The sequence below is a fragment of the Suncus etruscus genome, chromosome 13, assembly GCF_024139225.1.
Source record: "Suncus etruscus isolate mSunEtr1 chromosome 13, mSunEtr1.pri.cur, whole genome shotgun sequence".
Lineage (NCBI taxonomy): Eukaryota > Metazoa > Chordata > Mammalia > Eulipotyphla > Soricidae > Suncus > Suncus etruscus.
This window is the reverse complement of record NC_064860.1, coordinates 11,490,882-11,513,186: the sequence shown is the minus strand read 5'-3', so window position 1 is coordinate 11,513,186 and position 22,305 is coordinate 11,490,882. Positions and strand designations below refer to the sequence as shown.

At 34.8% G+C, this 22,305-nt stretch overlaps 1 protein-coding gene, 1 non-coding gene and 1 pseudogene across 2 annotated transcripts in view; 2 read left to right on the top strand and 1 right to left on the bottom strand.

Annotated features, from left to right (window-relative positions):
* Window positions 1–22,305, bottom strand: part of HDAC9 (histone deacetylase 9) — a 950,572-nt gene that overhangs the window by 41,456 nt on the left and 886,811 nt on the right. Inside the window, exon 25 of the mRNA XM_049785709.1 lies at window positions 10,030–10,114. Within this exon, the coding sequence (XP_049641666.1) occupies window positions 10,030–10,114 (85 nt within the window). The remainder of the gene's footprint in view (window positions 1–10,029; window positions 10,115–22,305) is intronic.
* On the top strand, window positions 7,186–7,318 carry LOC126026978 (small nucleolar RNA SNORA51). The gene has a single exon (XR_007502158.1). It is a non-coding gene; the product is annotated as a small nucleolar RNA SNORA51 (small nucleolar RNA).
* LOC126026902 (uncharacterized) lies at window positions 14,810–14,898 on the top strand (annotated as a pseudogene).

Genomic DNA, 22,305 nt, shown 5'->3' with positions numbered 1-22,305 from the left:
GACATTGTGTAAAGAATAGAGCAGTCACCAGAAAGAATATTGGAATACACAATATGGAAGATCTCCTGTTAAATATAGTGAGACAGAAGAAAAACAATAAATATGAGATGTAATATTTATAAAAACTGCATGAAGGAATGCACTGATTTAAATGGAGGGGGGGTTGCCTAGACTATGTTTGGATTCAGAATACAGTTAGGAGAAAGAAAGACAGAGTGGAGGAGGAGAAAGGCGATGTGAAATAATGGGGGACAGGAGTCAAGGAAATTCAGGTAAAGTGCTGGTGTTAGGAAAGAACAAAACTAAACACCCAAACCACAAAATCAACAACATTGAAATAATGAGACTCAAACTTTAACAACCAAACTTAAAAAGGCGCCTGTTATGATGGTAGGCTGAGGGGTGGTGGTGGTGAGTTATATGATAAATGGGATGGACTCTGGGAACATTCGTGGAGGGAGGATGACAATGGTGGTGGGATTGGTGCTGAAATATTGAATGTCTAAAACTAGACTTTGTAAATCACACGCTATAAATAAAATAAAATAAAAAAGCACACTGGCAAACAGAATTTCTGGCATGAAAACACAAAGCATCGAATCTAGAAATTGGCTACTAGGGCATTCAGAGATAGTATCTCTAAGAGAGGCCAAGTCTTTAACCTTTAGAATGAATCTGGAACACAATTAATAAGACTTTGTTACCCGAAGAGAGCATTTTATGAAAACTCTTCTTAGTCAGACCTACGTTTTGCCATTTTAAGATTGTTCCAATCCACACACATCCAACATTTTCAGAAGAAAACAATGGACACTCAGAGGGTGTCTCCTGTCGAGAGAAATATCTGTGCTGCTATTATTACCCTGTAAGATTTTTATTTCTTAGCAAAATGTGTTACATAAACAAGGATAGGATAAGCAATGATGGTCCTGCCTCAAATACTTGGCGAGAATGTGGCCAGGCAAAGGGTCAATGCTAATCACAGATGCCAGCACCTGCATACCCTCAGTTGAGGAACTTGGATCACAAAGAGAAGCACACAGACCTATCAGCAACTCGCTGACTGCTGGGGGATAAGGACATTTAACGTCTGAGAGTTTCCCACATGCCATGGGGCCTGTTTCTCTACATTTCTCTTAGCTTTCTCCAATGATAGATCTATGCTGTAGTATGAGTAAGTGCATGCATGCACATACACAGAAACACAGACACATGCATAGAGAAAAATATTTCAGAACTTGGGTAAAGTGGTGGGCCAAAATTAAAACATGTCTAAGGTTAAAGGAAGGATCCTGTGTAATTGTTGGGAAATATGTGAAGTGAAAGGGTCTCCGACTTGGAGATCATTTCAGAAACAAGTCATCCAGGAAGTCACAAAGAATCCCCTCAAGAGAAAAGTCCCCAGGCTCTGTTGTCAATACTCTTGTCATCTTTTTGAATGTGCCCAAATTTTATCAATGAAAATTACATTTTATTTGTCATAGCACCACAATTTATGTAAATAGTCCTGATCATTTTCTACACCAAAGGAGAAAGGGAAAACCCACTTAAGGGCCTGAGTCCTCCATATGTACTAAAAATTAAAGAGCAACATTTTTACTCCTTAACTCTCTCACCCCCCCCCAACATCACTAACCCACATTACTCTTTTTAACTTTAGTACTGCACTATCCTAAGCACAGACCAATGCAGTGCATTATTTATAAAAAACCCCAAACTGTTTCAAAAGACAGAAAATGGACACGTATTTCTTTCGAATACTTTGTATTTTTCTCTGATAGCTATGAGTCTTACTAAATATTCCCTTATACAGTGATGATTCTAACCACCTTTTATCTTCTCTTTATGAGCTGTTCAACGAGGAATTTTGGTGAGAGTCCCCCAGTTTAATGCTTATGATTGAACCATGTCATGGGGATTGTTGGACTTGTTCTTATGGCCCTGATATGTGCCAATAACACCACTTGGCATTACTCCTTTTTTGCATAGGCACATTAAAATGGGAAAATACTATACATACAAATAAGATCCTATCTAATAGAGATTAGAACACACAAATCTTGTAGTGCAAAGGGACCTTACACCCTGAACATTGACATAACGACCTGGCACAGGCCTCAGAAGAAAGGGCATTTTCCATTCACCCCTGAACCAGGGAAGCCATCCACGAAACATCCAGGTTTGTCTATAACATCACCTGGAAGCAATCCTCTACCACGGAAGACCCTACCACTGCTCAGACATCGACCTGCTCAAGAGACTTTCCTTAACACCGAGAAGACTTAACAACAACAAAGACCTGCTTACAGGACAGGGCTTCTTGCATTGCCCTTTAATTGTGAGGTGAAACGAGAGGATGCTCCACATCCTGACTTCAATGTAGGATATACAGATTCCAGGATCTTTAATACGGAAACATGATACCAACAACAGAGACTGTGTGAAAAATAAAAGTGTGTTGGCACTACAGACAATGTCTTGGATTGGACTATCTAGCTTGCCTGGAGCCTAGAGTTGGTCTTATGCCAGGAAACTTCAGGGGTAGGGTCTCTTTGTATTTAGGCCAAGGTTATTTCTTTCCATGCCCCTCATATTTTGGTGGGCCTATGCAAACGACAATTGCCACTCTAACACCGTTTTTACTGTGCTCCTTTGACTCTAATCCTTAAAAAAGAAAACACTTAAAATTTGAGGTTAACTTAAGCTAATACGCATGTACATGAAAATGTAAAAAATACTATGCCTCTAATGTTTAAGGAGTTACATAAATTTTATGGCTTTAGATTGCCTTGTGTGCTGTTAAGAAATATTATAATGTGTTACAATCTGGGGACTTGAGGGACAAAGTAATTGTACATGGATTCTGTTTTATTTATCTTAATGTTCTTTGGCTGAAAGTTCAAAGTTAAGATATCAGCAAGGGGACTTCTTCTGAGAATTATGTTATGGGTGATTGTCCTTCCACTGTAACTTTACCTTGTCCTCTTTCTTTGCATCTTTGTTCTCATAACTAAAAATAAAAAATTAAAAAAAATGAAAGAGCAAGTTGGAAAATGAAGAGCATAGATGTGAGTGTACAATTTGGTATTTGTAAGGAAAAATGGCATCATTTTCTAAGCCAGCATCTCAAAAATTCATTTCTCTAAGACATCCTAGAGTTTATAACTCTGAAATATCCACTTTATTGTATTTCTCTGAATCCTACTCAGCCCTTTTCTGTTTTTGCAGTCTGAAAGAGAGGCCACAAGGACACATAATTAAACTGAACCATATAAAAATGTACCATGTGATAGTCAAAGCCACAGTACTGACTGCTTGATCAGCACTCATTTTTCACCCCATGTCCCAAATATTGAGAGAAGGTGCCCCGCTTGTGTTTTCTATCTTAGCCTATCCTTCAGTTCCCTCACAACCACAATTTTGAGTTCTGGAGGCAATGCTACTATCAATCTTTTTTTGATAAATATATATTTCAAAAACATCATCAGCCCCTTGATTTTCATTTGGTAAAGCTACATAAGTTGTAGGACCCAGTGAAAAATGAAAATTTCAGCCCTGTTGAAAACTTGGTAAGAATTTCTAGCAGCATAAGTAAAAAGCATAAAATCATGCAAAGGGTCCTTCTCTTGTGGGACAGGAGGAACATTAATGAAGCTTGGCTTCTCACAGACCAGAATGGAATCGCATATTATATCATTTACTCATCACTTCCAAGTGGATTGACTTGTCTTGGTTAGAATAAGAACAGCGTTTATGGAGCTTAGTATTGGTCCATCTTTCTGGTGTTGTTTGTTATTTAAATGTTTTAGTTTATAATATTGTTGGTCTAAATATTTTAGGGGCACAATATCACTGTACCAAAATTCCACTAGAGTGCCAAAATTCTTTCCCACCTCTCTCATGTTCTCCTCATCACACTTCAACTCAGCAAACTAAAGTTAGAAAGGCACACTTCTGAGTAATCAATAATGATGCCCCTATATGATATATTCAAGGCCCAGAAGAAGCACTTATTTTGCAAACTTCGGTTCTATGGGGGACTTAAAAATTTATTCTAATTCATTTTACAAAAATATGGCTGTTTTCAATCCCTAGGCTCCTGCACATTAAAGCTCTTCCTTCTTGTCAGCTCTTCCTGACATGGACATATGTTTATGTTGTCTATATGCAGGAATGAAATGATAAGATTCTACCCGTTTTTATTTTCAACAAATGTTTAATGTTGATTCACTGAGAGATACCGTTACAAAGTTGTTCATAACTGAACTTCAATCATTTTTCCAACACCCATCCTTTCACCAGTACAAAGTTCCTACCACCAATGTCTCCAAATTTCCTCCTCTCCGCTACAGCCTGCCTATATGGAAGAACACCACCACATCCTCCTTTTCCTCCTCTTCTTTCTGTCTCTGTATCTCTCTGTCTTTCTATGTCTCTGTCTGTCTCTCCCTATGTTTATCTCTCTTTGTTCTTCCCTCTCTTCCTTTTAGGCACTGTGGTTTTCAATACTGTTTTTACAGGTGTTCAATACTTCATTCTTTCAAGCACCTATATCTTGTTCAGAGTAATCATTTCCAATTATTATTATTGTGGACCCTACTCTACCCTAACTGCTCTTCTCCCCTCCTACTCCACAGTCTGTGTGACATGTTTAGGATTCTAGTTTTCTTGATGATTATCTTCTAGTTTACAAAGCTAGCATATCTTAAATATTTAAAAAATATATGTTAAAAATTAACAATAGAAATAGCACAGTTGGAGGAATCTTGTCTTGCCTGTGACCAATCTGAGTTCAATCCCCAGAATCCCATTTGGTCCCGAGTCTACCAGAAGTGATTTCTGAGTGAAGAGCCAGAAAAACAACCCTAAGAGCCAAAGGGTTTGGCCCCAAACCCAAAAATAAATAAATAAAAATATAAAAATTAACAATAGAGACATTAAAAATATCTTGAATTTCTCACATTCAATAGGTGACTCTTGTATCCTAAGCTTTATTTCCTTTGAGGTGCTTAATATATTCCCATCTGTTTATCTATGTTTCCACTTGTTTAGAGAGTGCTGTTTCCTTTTTGAATATGCCTTATTCTCAGTGTCATGGAGTGCTTTACATGTTGTTTTATATACCTTATGGTTTCAGGTTTGATATCAAGGTCTTTAATTCATTTGGATTTTACCTCAGTACACGGTGTTAGCTGGGGGTCTGAGTTTGCTTTTTTGCAAGTGGTTAAGCAGTTGTGCCAACACCACTTGTTGAAGAGGCTTTTCTTGTTCTATTTAGGATATCTTGCTCCTTTATCAAAATTTAAATAATTGTATGTCTGGGGAACATTCTCTGAGTATTCAAACCTATTCCACTGATCTGAGGGTCTGTCTTTATTCCAAGGCCATGCAGTTTTGATAACTATTGCTTTGTAATACAGTGTAAAATTGGGGAAAGTCATGCCTCCTATATTCTTTTTCCCAAGGATTGCTTTAGCTATTCGTGGGTGTTTATTGTTCCAAGTGAATTACAGAAGTTTTTGATACACTTCTTTGAAAAATGTCATGGGTATCATTAGAGGGATCTCATTAAATCTGTGCAATGCTTGGGGAGTATTGCCATTTTAATTATGTTAATCCTGCCAATCCACAAGGAAGGTGTGTATTTCCATTTCCATGTGTCCTCTCTTATTTCTTGAAGCAGGGTTTTATATTTTTCTTTGTGTAGGTCCTTCATGTCTTTAGTCAAGTTGAATCAAGATATTTGAGTTAGTGTGATACTAATGTGAATGGGGTTGTTTTCTTAATATACATTTTTTTTACTCTATCAGTATTGGTGTATAAAGAGGCCATTGATTTTTGCGTGTTAATTTTGTAGCCTGCCACATTGCTATATGAGTCCATTATTTCCAAAAGCTTTTTTGTTAGACTCTTTAGGGTTTTCTAAATATAGTATCATGTCATCTGAAGAGAAGGAAAGAATGACTTATTCCTTTACTATATGGATACCCTTGATATCTTTTTCTTGTCTAATTGCTATAGCCAGGACTTCCAGTACTATGTTGAATAGGAATGGTGAGAGAGAACAGCCTTATCTTGTACCAGATAAAGGTCTAATATCCAAAATATACAAGGCACTGACATAACTTTACAAGAAAAATCTAATTCCATCAAAAATGGGGAGAAGAAATGAACAGACATTTTGCAAAGAAGAAATACAAATGGCCAAAAGACACATAAAAAAATGCTCCACATCACTAACCATCAGGGAGATGCAAATCAAAACAACAATGAGGTATCATTTCACACCACAGAGAATGGCACATATCACAAAGAATAAGAATAATAAGTGCTGGAGGATATGTGGAGAGAAAGGAACTCTCATTCACTAATGGTGTAAATGCTGTCCAGTCCAGCCTTTATGAAAAACAATATGGAGATTCCTCAAAAAACTGGAAATTGAATTTTCATCTGATCCAGCTATTACATTCCTAGGATATACCCTAGGAGCACAAAAATGCAATTCAAAAATCTGTTCCTAACACCAATATTCATTGCAGCACTATTTACAATAGCCAGACTTTGGAAACAACCAAGATGTCCTTCAACAGATGAATGGCTAAAGAAACTGTGGTACATATACATAATGGAATATTATGCAGCTGTCAAGAGAAATGAAGTCATGAAATTTTCCTATACATGGATGTACATGGAATCTATTATGCTGAGTGAAAGAAGTCAGAGGGAGAGAGATAGATGCATAATAGTCTCACTCATCTATGGTTTTTAAGAAAAATAAAATATATTTTTGTAATAATTCTCAGAGACAATAGAGATGAAGGCTGGAAGGTTCAGCTCACGATGTGAAGCTCACTGCATAGAGTGGTGAGTGCTGTTAGAGAAATAACTACATTGACAACTAACATAACATTGTAAATGAATGAGAAAAGTAGAAAACCTGTCTTAAATATAGGGGGTTAAGGAGGTGGGAGATTTGGGGCATTGGTGATGGGAATGTTGCACTTGTGAATGGGGTGTTGTTTTTCCCTTGGGATATATTTCTTGGAATATTTCTTGGGATATTTTGACTTGAGATATTGGTGATGGGGATGTTACACTGGTGAAGGGTTTTATATATATATATATGTATATGTATATGTATATGTATATATATATATATATAAATCAAGAAAAAAGATAAGGTAAGGCCTCCCAATGCTTACCACAGGCTGTGTTCTTTACACTAACTGTATAGAAAGAGGAGGTACAGTAAATGCTCCCTATATACACCTCAACCCAGGCCCTTTGCCTGGTCTGTACTGCGAATGGGGGGACAAAAAAGGAAGGTGTTCTTTATATGACTAAAACCAAACTACATTTATTTTTGTAATCAAATTTTATAAAGACATTAATAAAGAAAATAATATGTTGAATTAAAATTCAAATATTACCTCTAAGAGTTTATCAAAATGTTGGATTAAAAGAGCAGGGTGAAATCCTGACTAGAAGTTATGGAGAAAATTGATTATTAAATGAAAAAATTCTTAACAAATGCATTTTATAAAAATGAATATTGCAGCAGAAAGGAGAGATTCCAATCCAAAATGGAAGAATCCTCGAAGAGTAAATTTTGGCATGACTCTATATTGGAATTGTGTATTTGACTGTCTGTTACTCATTGGGCTGTAAATTTCTTATCATAAGCTCTCCCATATTACTTAATACAATCTTCATAACATCAAATTATAACTATCAACATGTGGTAAATTCTCAGTAATGATTTTTAATGTGATTTGATAAGAATACAAAGGAACCTGAGCTTTTATGTATACCTTAGGGGAAAAAACTATGTAGATAATGCTAAAAAAGAATGCTGAGAACAAAGTAGAATATATTAAAACACATTTTTATAATATTGATAATATGAGGGGTACATTAGATTACATGTGGACAATTTGATAAGGCTATCAAAGACCACTTTATTTTTCCTTTACATAAAATCTGAAATAACCCTACTAATGTCTCTTATCCTATCCACAATGTTTAGAAATTACAGAATGAATATTATCACAAGATTTCACATTAAAATTTATGAAACTTTATGGTTTTTTGCTGTTGTTTTCTTTAAAAAAGGCACTATATTCCACTTTTAATAAATTTAAGCTGTCAATAAAGTCACGTCAAGCAACTATAGGCACGAAGTTATCAATTAAAATCCCAAGTATTATTATTATTATTGTCATTTATATCTGTCTTTTTTATATCTTTATTTATACAATTTAATTATAAACATGATTGTAGTTGAGTTTCAGTCATATAAAGAACACCCCCATTCACCAGTACAATATTCCCATCACCAATGTCCCAAATCTTTGATTACTTTTTTAAAATATTCTCTTATCTCAGTTTTATCTCAGATTATTTGGAATCAGTGTTTATTCTTGCACTTGTTATTGTATGGTGAGAGGGTTGAACTACGCTCAGCAACGTAGGTTAGTTTATTCCTGGCTGTGTAATCAGGCATCACTTTCTGGTCATTCCATATATTGTGACAGATATTAAGCCAGTTTAAGTCATGTGTAAGTGATTAGCCCTGTATGATCCCTCCATGTGCCCAGGTTTTGTTAATGTGTTTTTTTCTTCAAAAATATTTTAAACTTATAATTAATTCAAGAAAGATATATAGTCAATGCATATGTGTATTAGATAACTACAAATTTAGTGAAAAATACAAACTAATTCTATAACTACAGGCATGAATAAAATCAAGTAAGGTGATAGATAATTTTGTGCTTTTATATTATGGCTTTAAATGTTCACAGCTTCACACAAATACATAATATGAAGCCCCAATCGCATTCATATTTCTAAAACATTTCCAAACATCCAAAAGCTAAGGTGTGGAGAAATGGTTGGAAGATGGGTTGTACAGTGGTGTTTAAAACAGAATTATACAAAACATAAACATGTAAGGGATTTAACACTCAATACTGTCATTTGACTTTCCACAAGATGTTCACATTTTTGGGTTATGGGGCCACCTGGCTATGCTCAGGGATTATACTGGGTGACACTCACGGACGCTTTAGGTTGTCAAGAATAGAACCAGTGTGGGCTACATGCAGGGCAAGCTCTTAATCCACTTTCTTAACTCTCCATTTACATCATGCTAATTTTTATTGTGGTTTATGTTGTTATCTCAAAATAATAACTCAGTTAAACCAGTTTGGAGAAATTGGGGAAAATATATTATGACTTTCATTGTTTAGGTCAATTTTTTTTAGAGTGAGGTTTTCTGTTTGACTTTTCCCTCCTCTATTTTTGTTTCTGTGTTTTTTGTTTGTTTGTTTGTTTTTTGATCACACTTTATGGTACTCAGGGACTGTTCTTGACTTTGCATTCAGGAATCACTCCTGATGGGTTTGAGTGCACTATATGGAATGCTGGGGACTGAACCAGAGTCAGCCATATGCAAGGAAAGTGCTTAACCCACTTAAGCTGGTTTATATTGCTCTGGCTTATTTTATTCCTCTCTTGACAAATTAAACCAATTATTGGATCACAAATGTACCCTTAGTTAAGAGCAGTTAATATCATAATAACTTCTATATTGATTTTATTTTTGATGATAATGTTTAGAGTTAAAAATGTGAAAATTACAATTACTTGGAAAATAAGAGAAAACAAAATTCTAAATTTAGAGTCTCTGGGAAGATTGCAATATTAAGAGAACTACAGTAACACATTTAAGTATGAAAGTATAGTGTATGTAAATTGTATTAATTTCATATGGAAAAAGTCAGGGGCCAAAGTGGTGGTGCAAGCTGTAATGCATGTCTGCCTTGCCTGTGCTAGCCAGGAGCGATTTCTGAGTGCATAGCCAGGAGTAAACCCTGGGCATCACCGGGTGTGGCCCGAAACCAAACAAAAACAAAAACAAAAACAAACAAACAAAAAAGTCAGATATGCTTTTCATGATTTCTGGTTCCTAATATAAGTTGAATTATTTTCACATTATTAGAAAAAAAAGTTTAAACTTTAAAGACATACTTTGAATTTCAATGATCTTCTGTAAAGAAATAACAGCATTCAGATTCGGGGTTTGGTGGAGAATATCTTCTGCAAGTGGTTCCAGCTGCAAGAATAGTAGATAATAATATGAGCAAAATATTATGTCAGATACCAAGGATAACAGAAGTAAGTCAAACTAGACATCTTTTTCAAAAAAATTTTTAAGAAGCAGTTAACTTTTTGTCATTATCAGTTATGAAAGTATGATCACTTCGGGGGAGTGGTGTTTGGCAACCAATATATTTGAATTCCAAGAGGATTTTGTTTTAATTGGTAACAAAATGAATTCATGAAGTTGCAGAAGCAGGTGGATATCTGTGTTTTATTCATTAAAAATGGGAGTAACTTGTATATTTTTATAGGTTCCTCATAAAGTAAATTCCATCATGTCTGTATATGCAGCTGGGCTTTGAACACAAACTTTGAAAGTTGCACAAAAAATAGATAGAAAGTAGGTACGTCTACAGGAAGTAGACAAAAAGTGGACTGTCCATTTTCATACTCTCGCAGGGGCATTGTTTTGTTTTATTGAACCATTTTTCACTTTGGGGGCACTTCATGGCACAAAGCTATAGGACACCACTGCTCTTATTTAATTACTATTGAATAAATGCTAGATAAAATGGCCAAATGAAACGATTGGGAAGATAACTAAATGTTCACTGAGCTTCCACTTTATTCTTATTCATAACCATGCAGATGTGCCTGTGGAAACACATGACAAAGTCCTGTTTTGCAAATCTATTGAGATCTGTGGAATTACACTGATTTTTCATGGAGGAACTCAGCAAACCCTGCTTTACAAGCAATGAAGAGGAGCTTTACATAATTTATGGAGTGTTTGGCAGAACTAATCTGATGATGCATCCTTGGGAATACTTTAGTGATGTAGTTTTCTGTATAGCAGAAAGAACGGCAGAGCAAGAGTACTTGGCAAACAAATAGCTGTCCATATATCCAGAAAACAAAGAAAGTCACAAAAGAATTAATGATAAAAAAGTAATTTTAAAGGCAATTAAAAGTTAGTTATGTTAAATAAAAATTAATGTCCAACCTATTCTATAAATGGGAATTAATAGAACGAGTTTTGTAACAAAATATGAGCTCATCTATATCTCTTTATCTGTAGGAAAAAAAATACTCAGGGATTCCAGGTTTCTACAGTACGTGAGAGAATGCATCCCTGAGCCCCCCTGAAACTCCCAAATTCTCTCTGAACTGATTATTCTAGACTTCAATCATGGGATCTAAAACAACAGCACCTTTCTTCCAGATGCCATAGGACAACGTGCTAGCTCAAGGGTATTTACACTTTAGTAAATACACTAAATATAACTTTTCAGAGAGTTTTTTTCTTAGCTGCCAAAAAAAAAACCTTTAAAACATCAAAAGGTTGATTTGCAACACAGGTTTGGCAAGAAGGAAAAATGTGTTGATGAAAGATGGTGTAATCATAAATCCGTAAAAGCGATTAAAATAATATTTTAATAAAAATCTGCTATGCTGAGAGTATCTTTGGGATAATGTTATCCTAGTAACACCTTCTTAACTTTGAGTAACTACTGAATCATGAATGGAAAGTCACTTGGAAACTGTTAAGAGTTAAATAGGGTTGTACGACCTTGCTTCAAATCTTTTTCTTTACTTTGCATCAGGACTTAGAGAAAAACATTTAAAAGAGAAATCAGGTAGATTTTCCAAATAAAAGGCTTGGAAGCATAAGATATGTAAGCTAAAATATATACATAAGGCTTGGAAACTTAAAATATGAAAGAATGGGCCCGGAGAGATAGCACAGTGGTGGTTGCCTTGCAAGCAGCCGATCCAGGACCAAAGGTGGTTGGTTCAAATCCCGGTGTCCCATATGGTCCCCCGTGTCTGCCAGGAGCTATTTCTGAGCAGACAGACAGGAGTAACCCCTGAGCACCGCCGGGTGTGGCCCAAAAACCAAAAAAAAAAAATATGTAAGAATAAGAAGATAAATACATATAAGAATTAAAAGATGGAAAGTTAAAATATGTAAGAATAAGAAGATAAATACATATAAGAATTAAAAGATGGAAAGTTAAAATATGTAAGAATAAGAAGATAAATACATATAAGAATTAAAAGATAAAATCAGCATTTTTTTCTTCAAAACTATACTTTGAGCTTTAGAATAAAAAATGCTGGCAAATGTGAAGATGCTTGCTACTGGAAAGCAAGCTACAGGCAGATCATTAGTATATAACCTCATTTTTTGAACTCTCTCACACTGAATTTAGTGGGCTATTTTTAACACCTGAGTTATGTAGCAAGTAAACGTGATTCAGGGTATTGGGACTAAAAATAAAAACAACCCCAAACCTCCAATTTGCAATAGGCAGTTAGAAACGATAAAGTTGTGTCTACTTATAAAAGCAAACTAGAGAATTAAGGCAATTACATTGATAATTTAAGCCTCCCAAACCATTTCCCTGCATGTTTTAGGGGAATGATATTTAGGAGACTTAACCTTCAGTAAATTGCCCCAATTTGTTTCATTTTGAGGGTATACACACAGACAGAGCTGAATTCAGAAAGTCTCAAAGTAGGCTCTTTATTTTTTCCTTGGGTAGCTCTACAGAAAAGGCAATGGGTAATATTCTCAGTTGGCAAGAAAGCAAACAGCATTTAGAGTCTGTTTTCATAAAATTAGAGCCTTGTATAGAGGGACCACAGAATTGAGTTGTCTTTCTCGAGTTTGTTAATTCAATCATTCACAATTATAAGTACTAAAATGTCTTATGGAAGCAATGATTTTAATACATATTTATGAGTATTGGTCATTTATTAGTAATCTAATAACTAACTGTAATGAAATAATATTAAATAAATAGTAATTTTTATAAATTTGAAGCAATAAAGTCTATGGGGTAGAGCTGTATCATGTATTTAGTTTGCCTGATAAGTTATAGCTAAAATATTGGCTCTTGAGTCTAATAAACACCAATATCAGATTAAAAGATATAAAAAGAAGTAATATATGTGAACCATATGATTCTTACATGCACATACTGCAGTCATATGAAGCAGATAGAAGAAATCACGCATTGTGTCACTGTTGTGCTATTATGTCAACGCCTAATGTGTTGTCAAACAGAAACTAACACAATTACTTGACACAAAAATCTTAATTATGTAGAGAGTAGGTAGAGTTTAATCGCAACTGTTACTTATATATCTATACAATTTTTTAGATATGGAAAAAGTTTATTTTTTTACTTTTTTACAAAGTTGCATTACCCTATTAATATAATTAAGATGTGTATGGATTCCTAATCACTACAGGTGTTTTATACATCATAAAAATCATGGCTGTTATGATATTGTGAATTACTTTCACATTCTTTTTTTTTTTTTTTTTGGTTTTTGGGCCACACCCGGCATTGCTCAGGGGTTACTCCTGGCTGTCTGCTCAGAAATAGCTCCTGGCAGGCACGGGGGACCATATGGGACACCGGGATTCGAACCAACCACCTTTGGTCCTGGATCGGCTGCTTGCAAGGCAAACGCGCTGTGCTATCTCTCCGGGCCCTACTTTCACATTCTTTAAATCAGCTCATTTAAATAATGAAAATCAGTTTAGTTTTTTAAAATATATTTCTGTAAATAGACAGGCAACACTTTGGGAAAAATTTTTGTCTTAGAATTCAAAAAATTAATATATTAAATATTTTTTATTTGGAATAGAAAAGAATACAAATATCTTTAATATAAAAGTGTATCTCTGGGGCCTGGAGAGATAGCATAGCGGTGTTTGCCTTGCAAACAGCCGATCCAGGACCAAAGGTGGTTGGTTCGAATCCCGATGTCCCATATGGTCCCCCGTGCCTGCCAGGAGCTATTTCTGAGCAGACAGCCAGGAGTAACCCCTGAGCAGTGCCGGGTGTGGCCCAAAAACCAAAAAAAAAAAAAAAAAAAAAAAGTGTATCTCTGGGGTTGAAGAGATAGGTAGGGTGTTTGCCTTGCATGCAGTCAACCTGGGAGAGACCTGATTTAATTCTTGGTATCCCATAGAGTTCTCCAGATTGCCAGGAGTAATTTGTGAGTGCAGAGCCAGGAGGATTCCTGAGCTCCACTGGGTGTGGCCCAGAAACCAATCAATCAATGAATCAATCAATAAATAAAGTTTAAAAAAAATCCAAGTGTAACAACTACTGAGGACAAAAATCAGTGAGCTAAAAGATGAGCTAGATAACATCAAAGGAATAAAATGGTCTTAAAATAAATGAAGGACATGAAAAATATCCTCAAAATAAATGAATAAAAATAAGGCTCTGAGATAAATTCAACAGGCATAATATAAAATATTGAGGTCCCAGAGAGCCAGGGAAAAAAACCACCATGAAGAAGCAAGAATTAAAGACATCATTTCTGAGAAGTTCTCAAGCTGAAGAATGTATGTGCCCACATTCTGGTCACCTGAAGAGTACCAGCTAAAAGAGACCACAAGGTATATCCTAGTCTCAAGGAAGAAAACCACAGATAGAGATAAAATACTGAAAACAAAGGTAAAAGAGGAAGCTACAGTTAAAGAAAAGCCCTGAAGATTTACAGAAGATTTATTACAAACAAACATTCATGCCAAAGATTAGCATAAAATTGAAAGTGATAGTGAAAAACCTCAATGAAATGAATGACTCACCAAAAATATTTATCCTAGCTAGAATCTGATTCAGGTATTATGGGGTACTAAACAGCTTCATGTATAATCAACAGCTCAAAAACTTTACAGACTGTGCTCGCTTCAGAGCACATATACAGAGAAGATAAACATGGCCCCTGCGCAAGGATGACATGAAAATTCGTGAAGCATTCCATATTAAAAAAAAAAAAAAACTTTAGAGACTCAAAAACAAATTTAAAATAACAATGGAAATTGGAACCTTAAGGTAAGACAAATCCACAAACAAAACCACTGCACAAATCATGGCACATCATTACAATAATCTCTCTCAATATTCAGAGAATAAAATTACCAATTAAAAGACATAGATTGGAAAAAACGGATCAGAAAATTGAACACTAAATTCTGTTTCCTGCCAAAAACATTTGAATATTCAGAGCAAACACTAAAAAATACATTATAAATTGTATATACACATTAAAAAGTAGATTTTGAAAGTACACAATATTTGTACAATTTCTGAAAAAATGTGTGATCTATATAGTGCAACACTAAAATATTTAAAATAATGTTTTAGTTTTGTTTTGGTGTTATACTTGGCAGTGCATCAGAGCTTAATCTTGACTCTTCAACTCAAGGATCATTCCTGGTAAGTCTTGGAGCATGGTATAGAATGCTGGAGATCTAATTTGGGCTGTCTATATGTAAGACAAGCTCCTTACCCTCTTTACTATCTCTTCAGTCTAAATAATAATAATAATAATAATAATAATAATAATAATAATAATAATTACCTTTTAGGCCTTAGGGGAATCACACTGGAGATGCTCATGGGTTATTCCTGACTCTGCACTTGTGAATCACATTTGGTTGGCTAAGGAGACCACATAAGATTCCAGATGTGGAATCAAATTTGGCTGGGTACAAGGCAAGCACCCTACCCTCTCTTTGTCTCTGAAAATTATTGCAAGAATGTCTGAGTGAGACTATTCTGAATCTATCTTTTTCCTTCTGACATATTTCACTCTGCATAATAGGTTCTATGTACATCCATGTATAGAAAAATTTCATGACTTCATCTCTCCTGATGGCTGCATAATATTCCATTGTGTATATGTACCACAGTTTCTTTAGCCATTTGTCTGTTGAAGGGCATCTTGGTTGTTTCCAGAGTCTGGCTATTGTAAATAGCGCTGCAATAAATATAGGTGTGAGGAAAGGATTTTTGTATTGTATTTTTGTGTTCCTAGGGTATATCCCTAGGAGTGATATAGCTGGATCATATGGGAGCTCAATATCAATGTTTTGGAGGAATTTCCATGTTGTTTTTCATAAAGGTTGGACTAGACGGCATTCCCAACAGCAGTGGATAAGAGTTCTTTTTTCTCCATATTCCCACCAACACTGCTTGTTCTCATTCTTTGTGATGTGTGCCAATCTTTGTGGGATGAGATGGTACTTCATAGTTGTTTTGATTTACATCTCCCTGATGATAAGTGATGTGAAGCATTTTTTCATGTACCTTTTGAACATTTGTATTTCTTCTTTATCCAAATGACTAATCATTTCTTATCCACATTTATTGATAGGGTTAGATGTCTTTTCTTGTAAAGTTCTATCAGTGCCTTGTGCATTTTGTATATTAGCCCCTTCTCTGATGGGTATTGGATGAATAGTTTCTCCCACTCAATGGGTGGCTCTTGTATCCTGGGAACTGTTTCCTTTGAGGTGCAGAAGCCTCTCAGCTTAATATATTCCCATCTGTTAATCTCTGCTTTCACTACTTGTTTGGAGAGTGCTGTTTCCTCCTTAAAGATGCCTTTAGTCTCAATGTCATGGAGTGTTTTACCTACACGTTGTTCTATATACCTTATAGTTTCAGGTCTGATATCAAGGTCTTTAATCCATTTAGATTTTACCTTCATACATGATGTTAGCTGGGGTCTGAGTTAGCTATTTTGCAGGTGGCTAGCAAATTGTGCCAACACCACTTGTTGAAGAGGCTTTACCTGCTCCATTTAGGATTTCTTGCTCCTTTATAAAAAATTAGGTGATTGTATATCTGGGGAACATTCTTGGTGGGGTACTCAAGCCAATTCCACTGATCTGAGTGTCTGTCTTTATTCCAATACCATGCTAGATAACTATTGCTTTGTAATACAGTTTAAACTTGGGGAAAGTAATGCCTCCTATATTCCTTTTCCCAAAGATTGCTTTAGCTGTTCAAGGGTGTTTATATATATATGTATGATGTATGTATGTATGTATGTGTGTATACTAGTCCTTTTTCTTCCATTTCTCTTTTCAGAGATAGTATATTTTTGTTGGGTTTGAGTCTGTTTTACCTGTCAAGTGGTGACAGGGCCATGTTGAGGTCTCCCATAATTATTGTGTTATTATTGATGTCCTCTTTCAGATTTGTCAACAATTGTATTAAATACTTTGCAGTCCCCCATTAGGTGCATATATGTTTAGGAAAGTGATTTTTCCTGTTTTACATATCCCTTGATTATAACAAATTGTACATATTTTCCCTTAAAACTTTTCTGAGTAAAAAGTTTGTGTTATCTGATATTAATATGTCCACTCATTTTTTTAAAGTGTGTTGTTTGCTTTGATGTTTTTTTCTCCAGCCTTTGATTTTTAGTCTATGTTTGTTCTGACTATTCAGGTATGTTTCTTGTAGGCAGCAAAAGGTTGGGTTCATCTTTTTTATTCTTTCGCCACTCTGTGTCCTTTAACTGGTGCATTTATTTTATTGTCATTGAGGGAGATGATTGTCATAGAATTCAATGTCTTTGTGTATAAGTTTGTGTGTCTGTTGGTCTTTCTTTTCTTAAAGTAGACCTTTCAGTTTTTCCTTTAAGGCTGGTTTTGCATCTGTGAAGTTTCTGAGCTGATGCTTATTCATGAAGCTATGCATCCTTCCTTCAAACCTGAACTTGATTCTGACTGGGTGCAGTATTCTAGGTGAAGCCTCCATTTCATTCAGTCTTGTCACAATATCCCACCACTATCTTCTGGCCTTGAGAGTTTCTTGTGACATGTCTGCTGTAAGGCTTAAGGATACTTCTTTGAATGTAATTTCCCTTTTTGATATTGCTGCTTTCAGTATTCTATCTCTATCTGTGCGATTCGTCATTGTAACTATGATGTGCAAGCAGGATATTATTGCATGCATTCTTTAGCGTTGGGAGTTTCCCTGTGATGATGTCTTTGACTGTTGATTCTTCCTGGTGATCTTCTTTCTGGGCCTCTGGGACTCCAATGATTCTTATGTTGTTTCTGTTGAGTTTATCAAAGACTTCTATTTTCATCTGTTCACTTTCCTTGAGTAGTTTTTCCATTGTCTGATCGTTTGCCTTAAGGATTTTTTCCAATCTCTTATGCTGTATTGAGTTGTTTTGAATTTGATCTTCCAGTTCACTGATTCTGTCCTCAGCTGCTGTTACTCTGTTAGAAAGGCTATCCATTGAGTTTTTCAATTGAGCTACTATGTTTTTCAGATCTATTATTTCTGTTTGGAGTTTTATGATTTCTGTTTTTGTATTCTGTTCAGATAGCTAGAGCTATGTTTTCTTTGATTTCCAGGAGGATCCTCCATATTTCTATTCTAAACACCTTATCTGAGAGTTTAATCAGATGGTTGGTATTTTTTTGAGCTATCTTCATTCTCTGTGCATGGTGTTTGTCTGCAAGGTTTCCCCATTGTCACAATTGTAGTGTGATATTTTTCTGCATGTTGTGGTGGGGTTCATAAGTTAGAAAGAGTGCGCAGCCGTGAAGCGAAGCAGGCGGCCATGCTCTTCTGGAGCCTCTAGGAGAACTATTTTGCTGGACCCTTCTTGACCCATTCAGGAGAGGTTCAGGAGAACAGTAGAGAACTAAGCACAGGCGACACACACAGCCTCTCCCAATTTGTAATCACACAGCAGGGCCAGATTACTCCTGCCTGACTTCACAGACAAAGAGGTTTGCCTTTCTGCAAGTTACTGCTGATAGCTGGTTTTCATTCAGGTACCCAGTCTTCCTTGGCTTTTTGGTCTGGGCAACTCTAGAAGAGCAATTTTGCTAGGCCCACTCAGGAGAGGTTCAAGAAAAGAACAGTAGAGAAACAAGCACAGGCGACAATAATAGTCTCTCCCAATTCAAGTTAAAATTTTAAATTTAAATTTAAACTTAGTTATTAATAATTAGTAATCTGAATACAGATGAAAGGAATATTTAGAAAAGGAACTATGTGATCCACTGAAGTGCTGACATAATTTATTTACCTTATTTGTGATGAATATTCTAAGATATGTCATTTTTGTGTGAGGTTCATTGAATGGTATAGTCATGTTTCAAGCAGTTTTCTGAATGATTATAATAGTTTACAGTTAAATATTTAAATATTTTATATTAAAATATTTAAAAAATATTTTATAACTAGGTTATAAATTGACTAAATTTGCTTCTTTAGATTATGTTTTTTACTTATGGCATTTCTAAAAACCAAGTGAGATAACAGGATTTGCAACAAAAATAAGTAAAGCACATAGTTTTAAATTACGAATTCACTTACAAAGTGAAGAGAAATGCCCTTACAATATAGAACACAATTGAGAAAAAAGAGCAAAAATGTATTTATTTGCCAAGGTCAAAGATTCTATGAAGCTTTAAAGAAATATGATAATGAAGACCAAAAGGATAAAGGAAACAGAATCCTATATTAGACCTGATCTTCCTTGCTAATGAAATATCACCAATTCCCTAGCGTGGACGGACTGGGAGGATAAAAATCAACTTTTATTTAAATAATTGTCATTGAGATGTCTGCAATTATTTCTATGTGCTTAATTTAATTGTTTAAATAAATCTGGTTATAATTTTTCCCAAATGGTGATTCATAGGTCATTTTCAAAATAACCTATATTGATTTGAAGGCATTCAAATCTTTGAGCAAAAATATTGGGGAAAAATATAAACCAGGATCAATTCTATTAATAATCAACTCACTGACAGACTACTTAGATTATTCAGTCTGAGTGCTCTTGCATCCTGTTTTATTGTGGATGATAAAGGATGATATTACAAGTAATAAATAAACATCATATAATAAAAGAAGATAGAAATCTATGTTTATATGCAACAAACCGGAAGAGAAAACTAGAAGAAAAACAATCATGGAGATAAATTTTCCTGAGATAATAAAGGAATTCCTTAAGTACATTAAGAGGGAAATGACGACTAGTTTCAAATGATTACAATGGTCAGTATTATAGTTCTGTATTAAATTTTATTAAAGTTTATAAGTAGAGTTAGAAGAAATGTAAGTTGCACCATGTATCTGCCAATGGATAAAAGATAAAATACCATGAAAAAGCATGCCTACATTCACCATCAGTCCAAGGCATATATCTGTGTAAACTTTGCCATAATAACACCATTAAAACTGCACTGACTGAATAACTAAAATTAAACTCAAAAATTAAAAGAAAGTATAAAAGCTGGCTGAATAAGATAATGAAAGCAATTAATAAAATAGCTCAGACTATTAGTAAATGAGTCTAACACTGAGGCAATTATCAAAGAATGAGAAAGTAGATATCACACAGAAAATTCCAAATAGAGAGAAAATATTTTTTATATTTAACTGAAGTTTTGGTGACACTGAAAGGAAGTTTGCTCAATTCAAATGCAAACCCATGGTTTAGATCTTAAGGGGTATTAAGAAGTTTAAGTTTCATGTATTTTAGTCAGAAAAATCTATCTTATTTTTATTACAAAGTTTAAAATTTTGCAAGTCATTGGCCTTCTTACCATCATTTGATATTTTGTTTTCTGTTCTTTTAATCTGATAATTTTCTTCTTTTTATTATTTTGGTTTTGGGGCTACACCTGGTGATGCTCAGGGATTATTCCTGGCTCTGCATTCAGAAATTGCTCCTGGCTCTGGGGACCATATGGGACACCAGGGATTCAACCCATTTCCTCCTGCGTCAGCCACATGCAAGGCAAACATTCTACCACTGTGTTATCGCTCCAGACCCAATTTTCTTCTTCTCCCTCCCTTGTTCTTTAAAAAGAGGTTCATACCATATTCTTGTTCAAACATGAATATTTTTTGCTAAGATAAGATGCTTCACATCATGTAGCAGTGTAAAGCTGTTAAGTGTTTAAGAGCTGACCATCAAGAAATAACTGTAATTTGTAGCATTTTCTTTTCTCTGTGTTGTTAAGTAGTCTATGGTTACTTCTACCAATCTATTGTGACTGATATCAGATTTGAACAGAGAGAATTCACAACTGGCTTTCAAAAGTCATAGTAATTGCTCGCTCCAACAAGTAATTGATGGAGCGTCATTTTTAGTAATTTAAGAAAATTGCTCTTAAAATTTATTTTAATGCCTCTTTGTTCTTTCGTTAGACATTCCTCCTTCTTTAAAATTTAATTACATCTATCTATCTATCTATCTATCTATCTATCTATCTATCTATCTATATATATATTTGATTTTTGGGCCACACTTGATGTTGTTCAGGGGTTATTCCTGGCTATGCACTCAGAAATCTCTCCTGGCTTGGGGGACCATATGGGACGTCGGGGATCACACTGTGGTCCATGCTGTGACAACCATGCCCAAGGCAAATGCCCTACCACTGCACTATCGCTGTAGCACCTACAATTCATATATTTTTTAAATTCCAAAACATGAATTAATTTGTTCATGGTCAAGTTCTTATAGTTTTTCACAAATTTTCAATTTCTAAGTTTATCCAATTTTACTTATCTAACCTCATAATTTACTTTGCCATAAATAAAATAAGAAAACCTAGAATAGAGTCATCCAAGATTATTATAAGTATCTTAATATATTTACATCCATTTCTTTTATAATAGATACTTCTTCCATTGACTTTAGCTTGTCAATATTTTATTTTTATTTAAGACCGCGAGTAAATATTATTTCATTCATTTAAATATTCTTACATCCGTATTGAAAAAAGCAAAGGTTTTACACTACATACCAAAATTCCAACATTTTTCCTTTTCTTCCTTTCTTTATTTGTTTGTTTATTTGGTTTGTGGGCCACATCCAGCAGTGCTCAGGGGTTACTCTTGGCTCTGAACTCAGAAATCGCTCTTGGCAAGCTTGGGGGGACCATATGGATGCCAGGAATTGAACCCAGATCTGTCCCATGTAGTTTGCGTGCAAGGCAAGTCTGCTACCACTCCAGTCCCCAACATTTTTCTTTTACATTTGCTTCTATCTAAACTTTTTATTAAGAACCTAAATGATTCATAAATGCCCACAAAATAAAGTATCAGGTAAATGGAAGTCATGAGGTTTACTTTATTATTAAGAATTAAATTGAAAATTATTCTATTTGTATTCAGAATTTAGGCCCCCATTTTAAATGTTTAACACTTTATAAAAATACTAAACCTAAACATACATAGAATATTATGTATTTTAAATCTTCCAGGTAAATTCAACTTTACCTGGCATTTTCTAAAACAGATAACCCAAAGAAATCCACAATTCATTTGACTTTCTTTTCCTAAGCCAAGTTGATAAAAAGAAATACAACTTCACAGGACACATCTACAGTGAGAAATACCT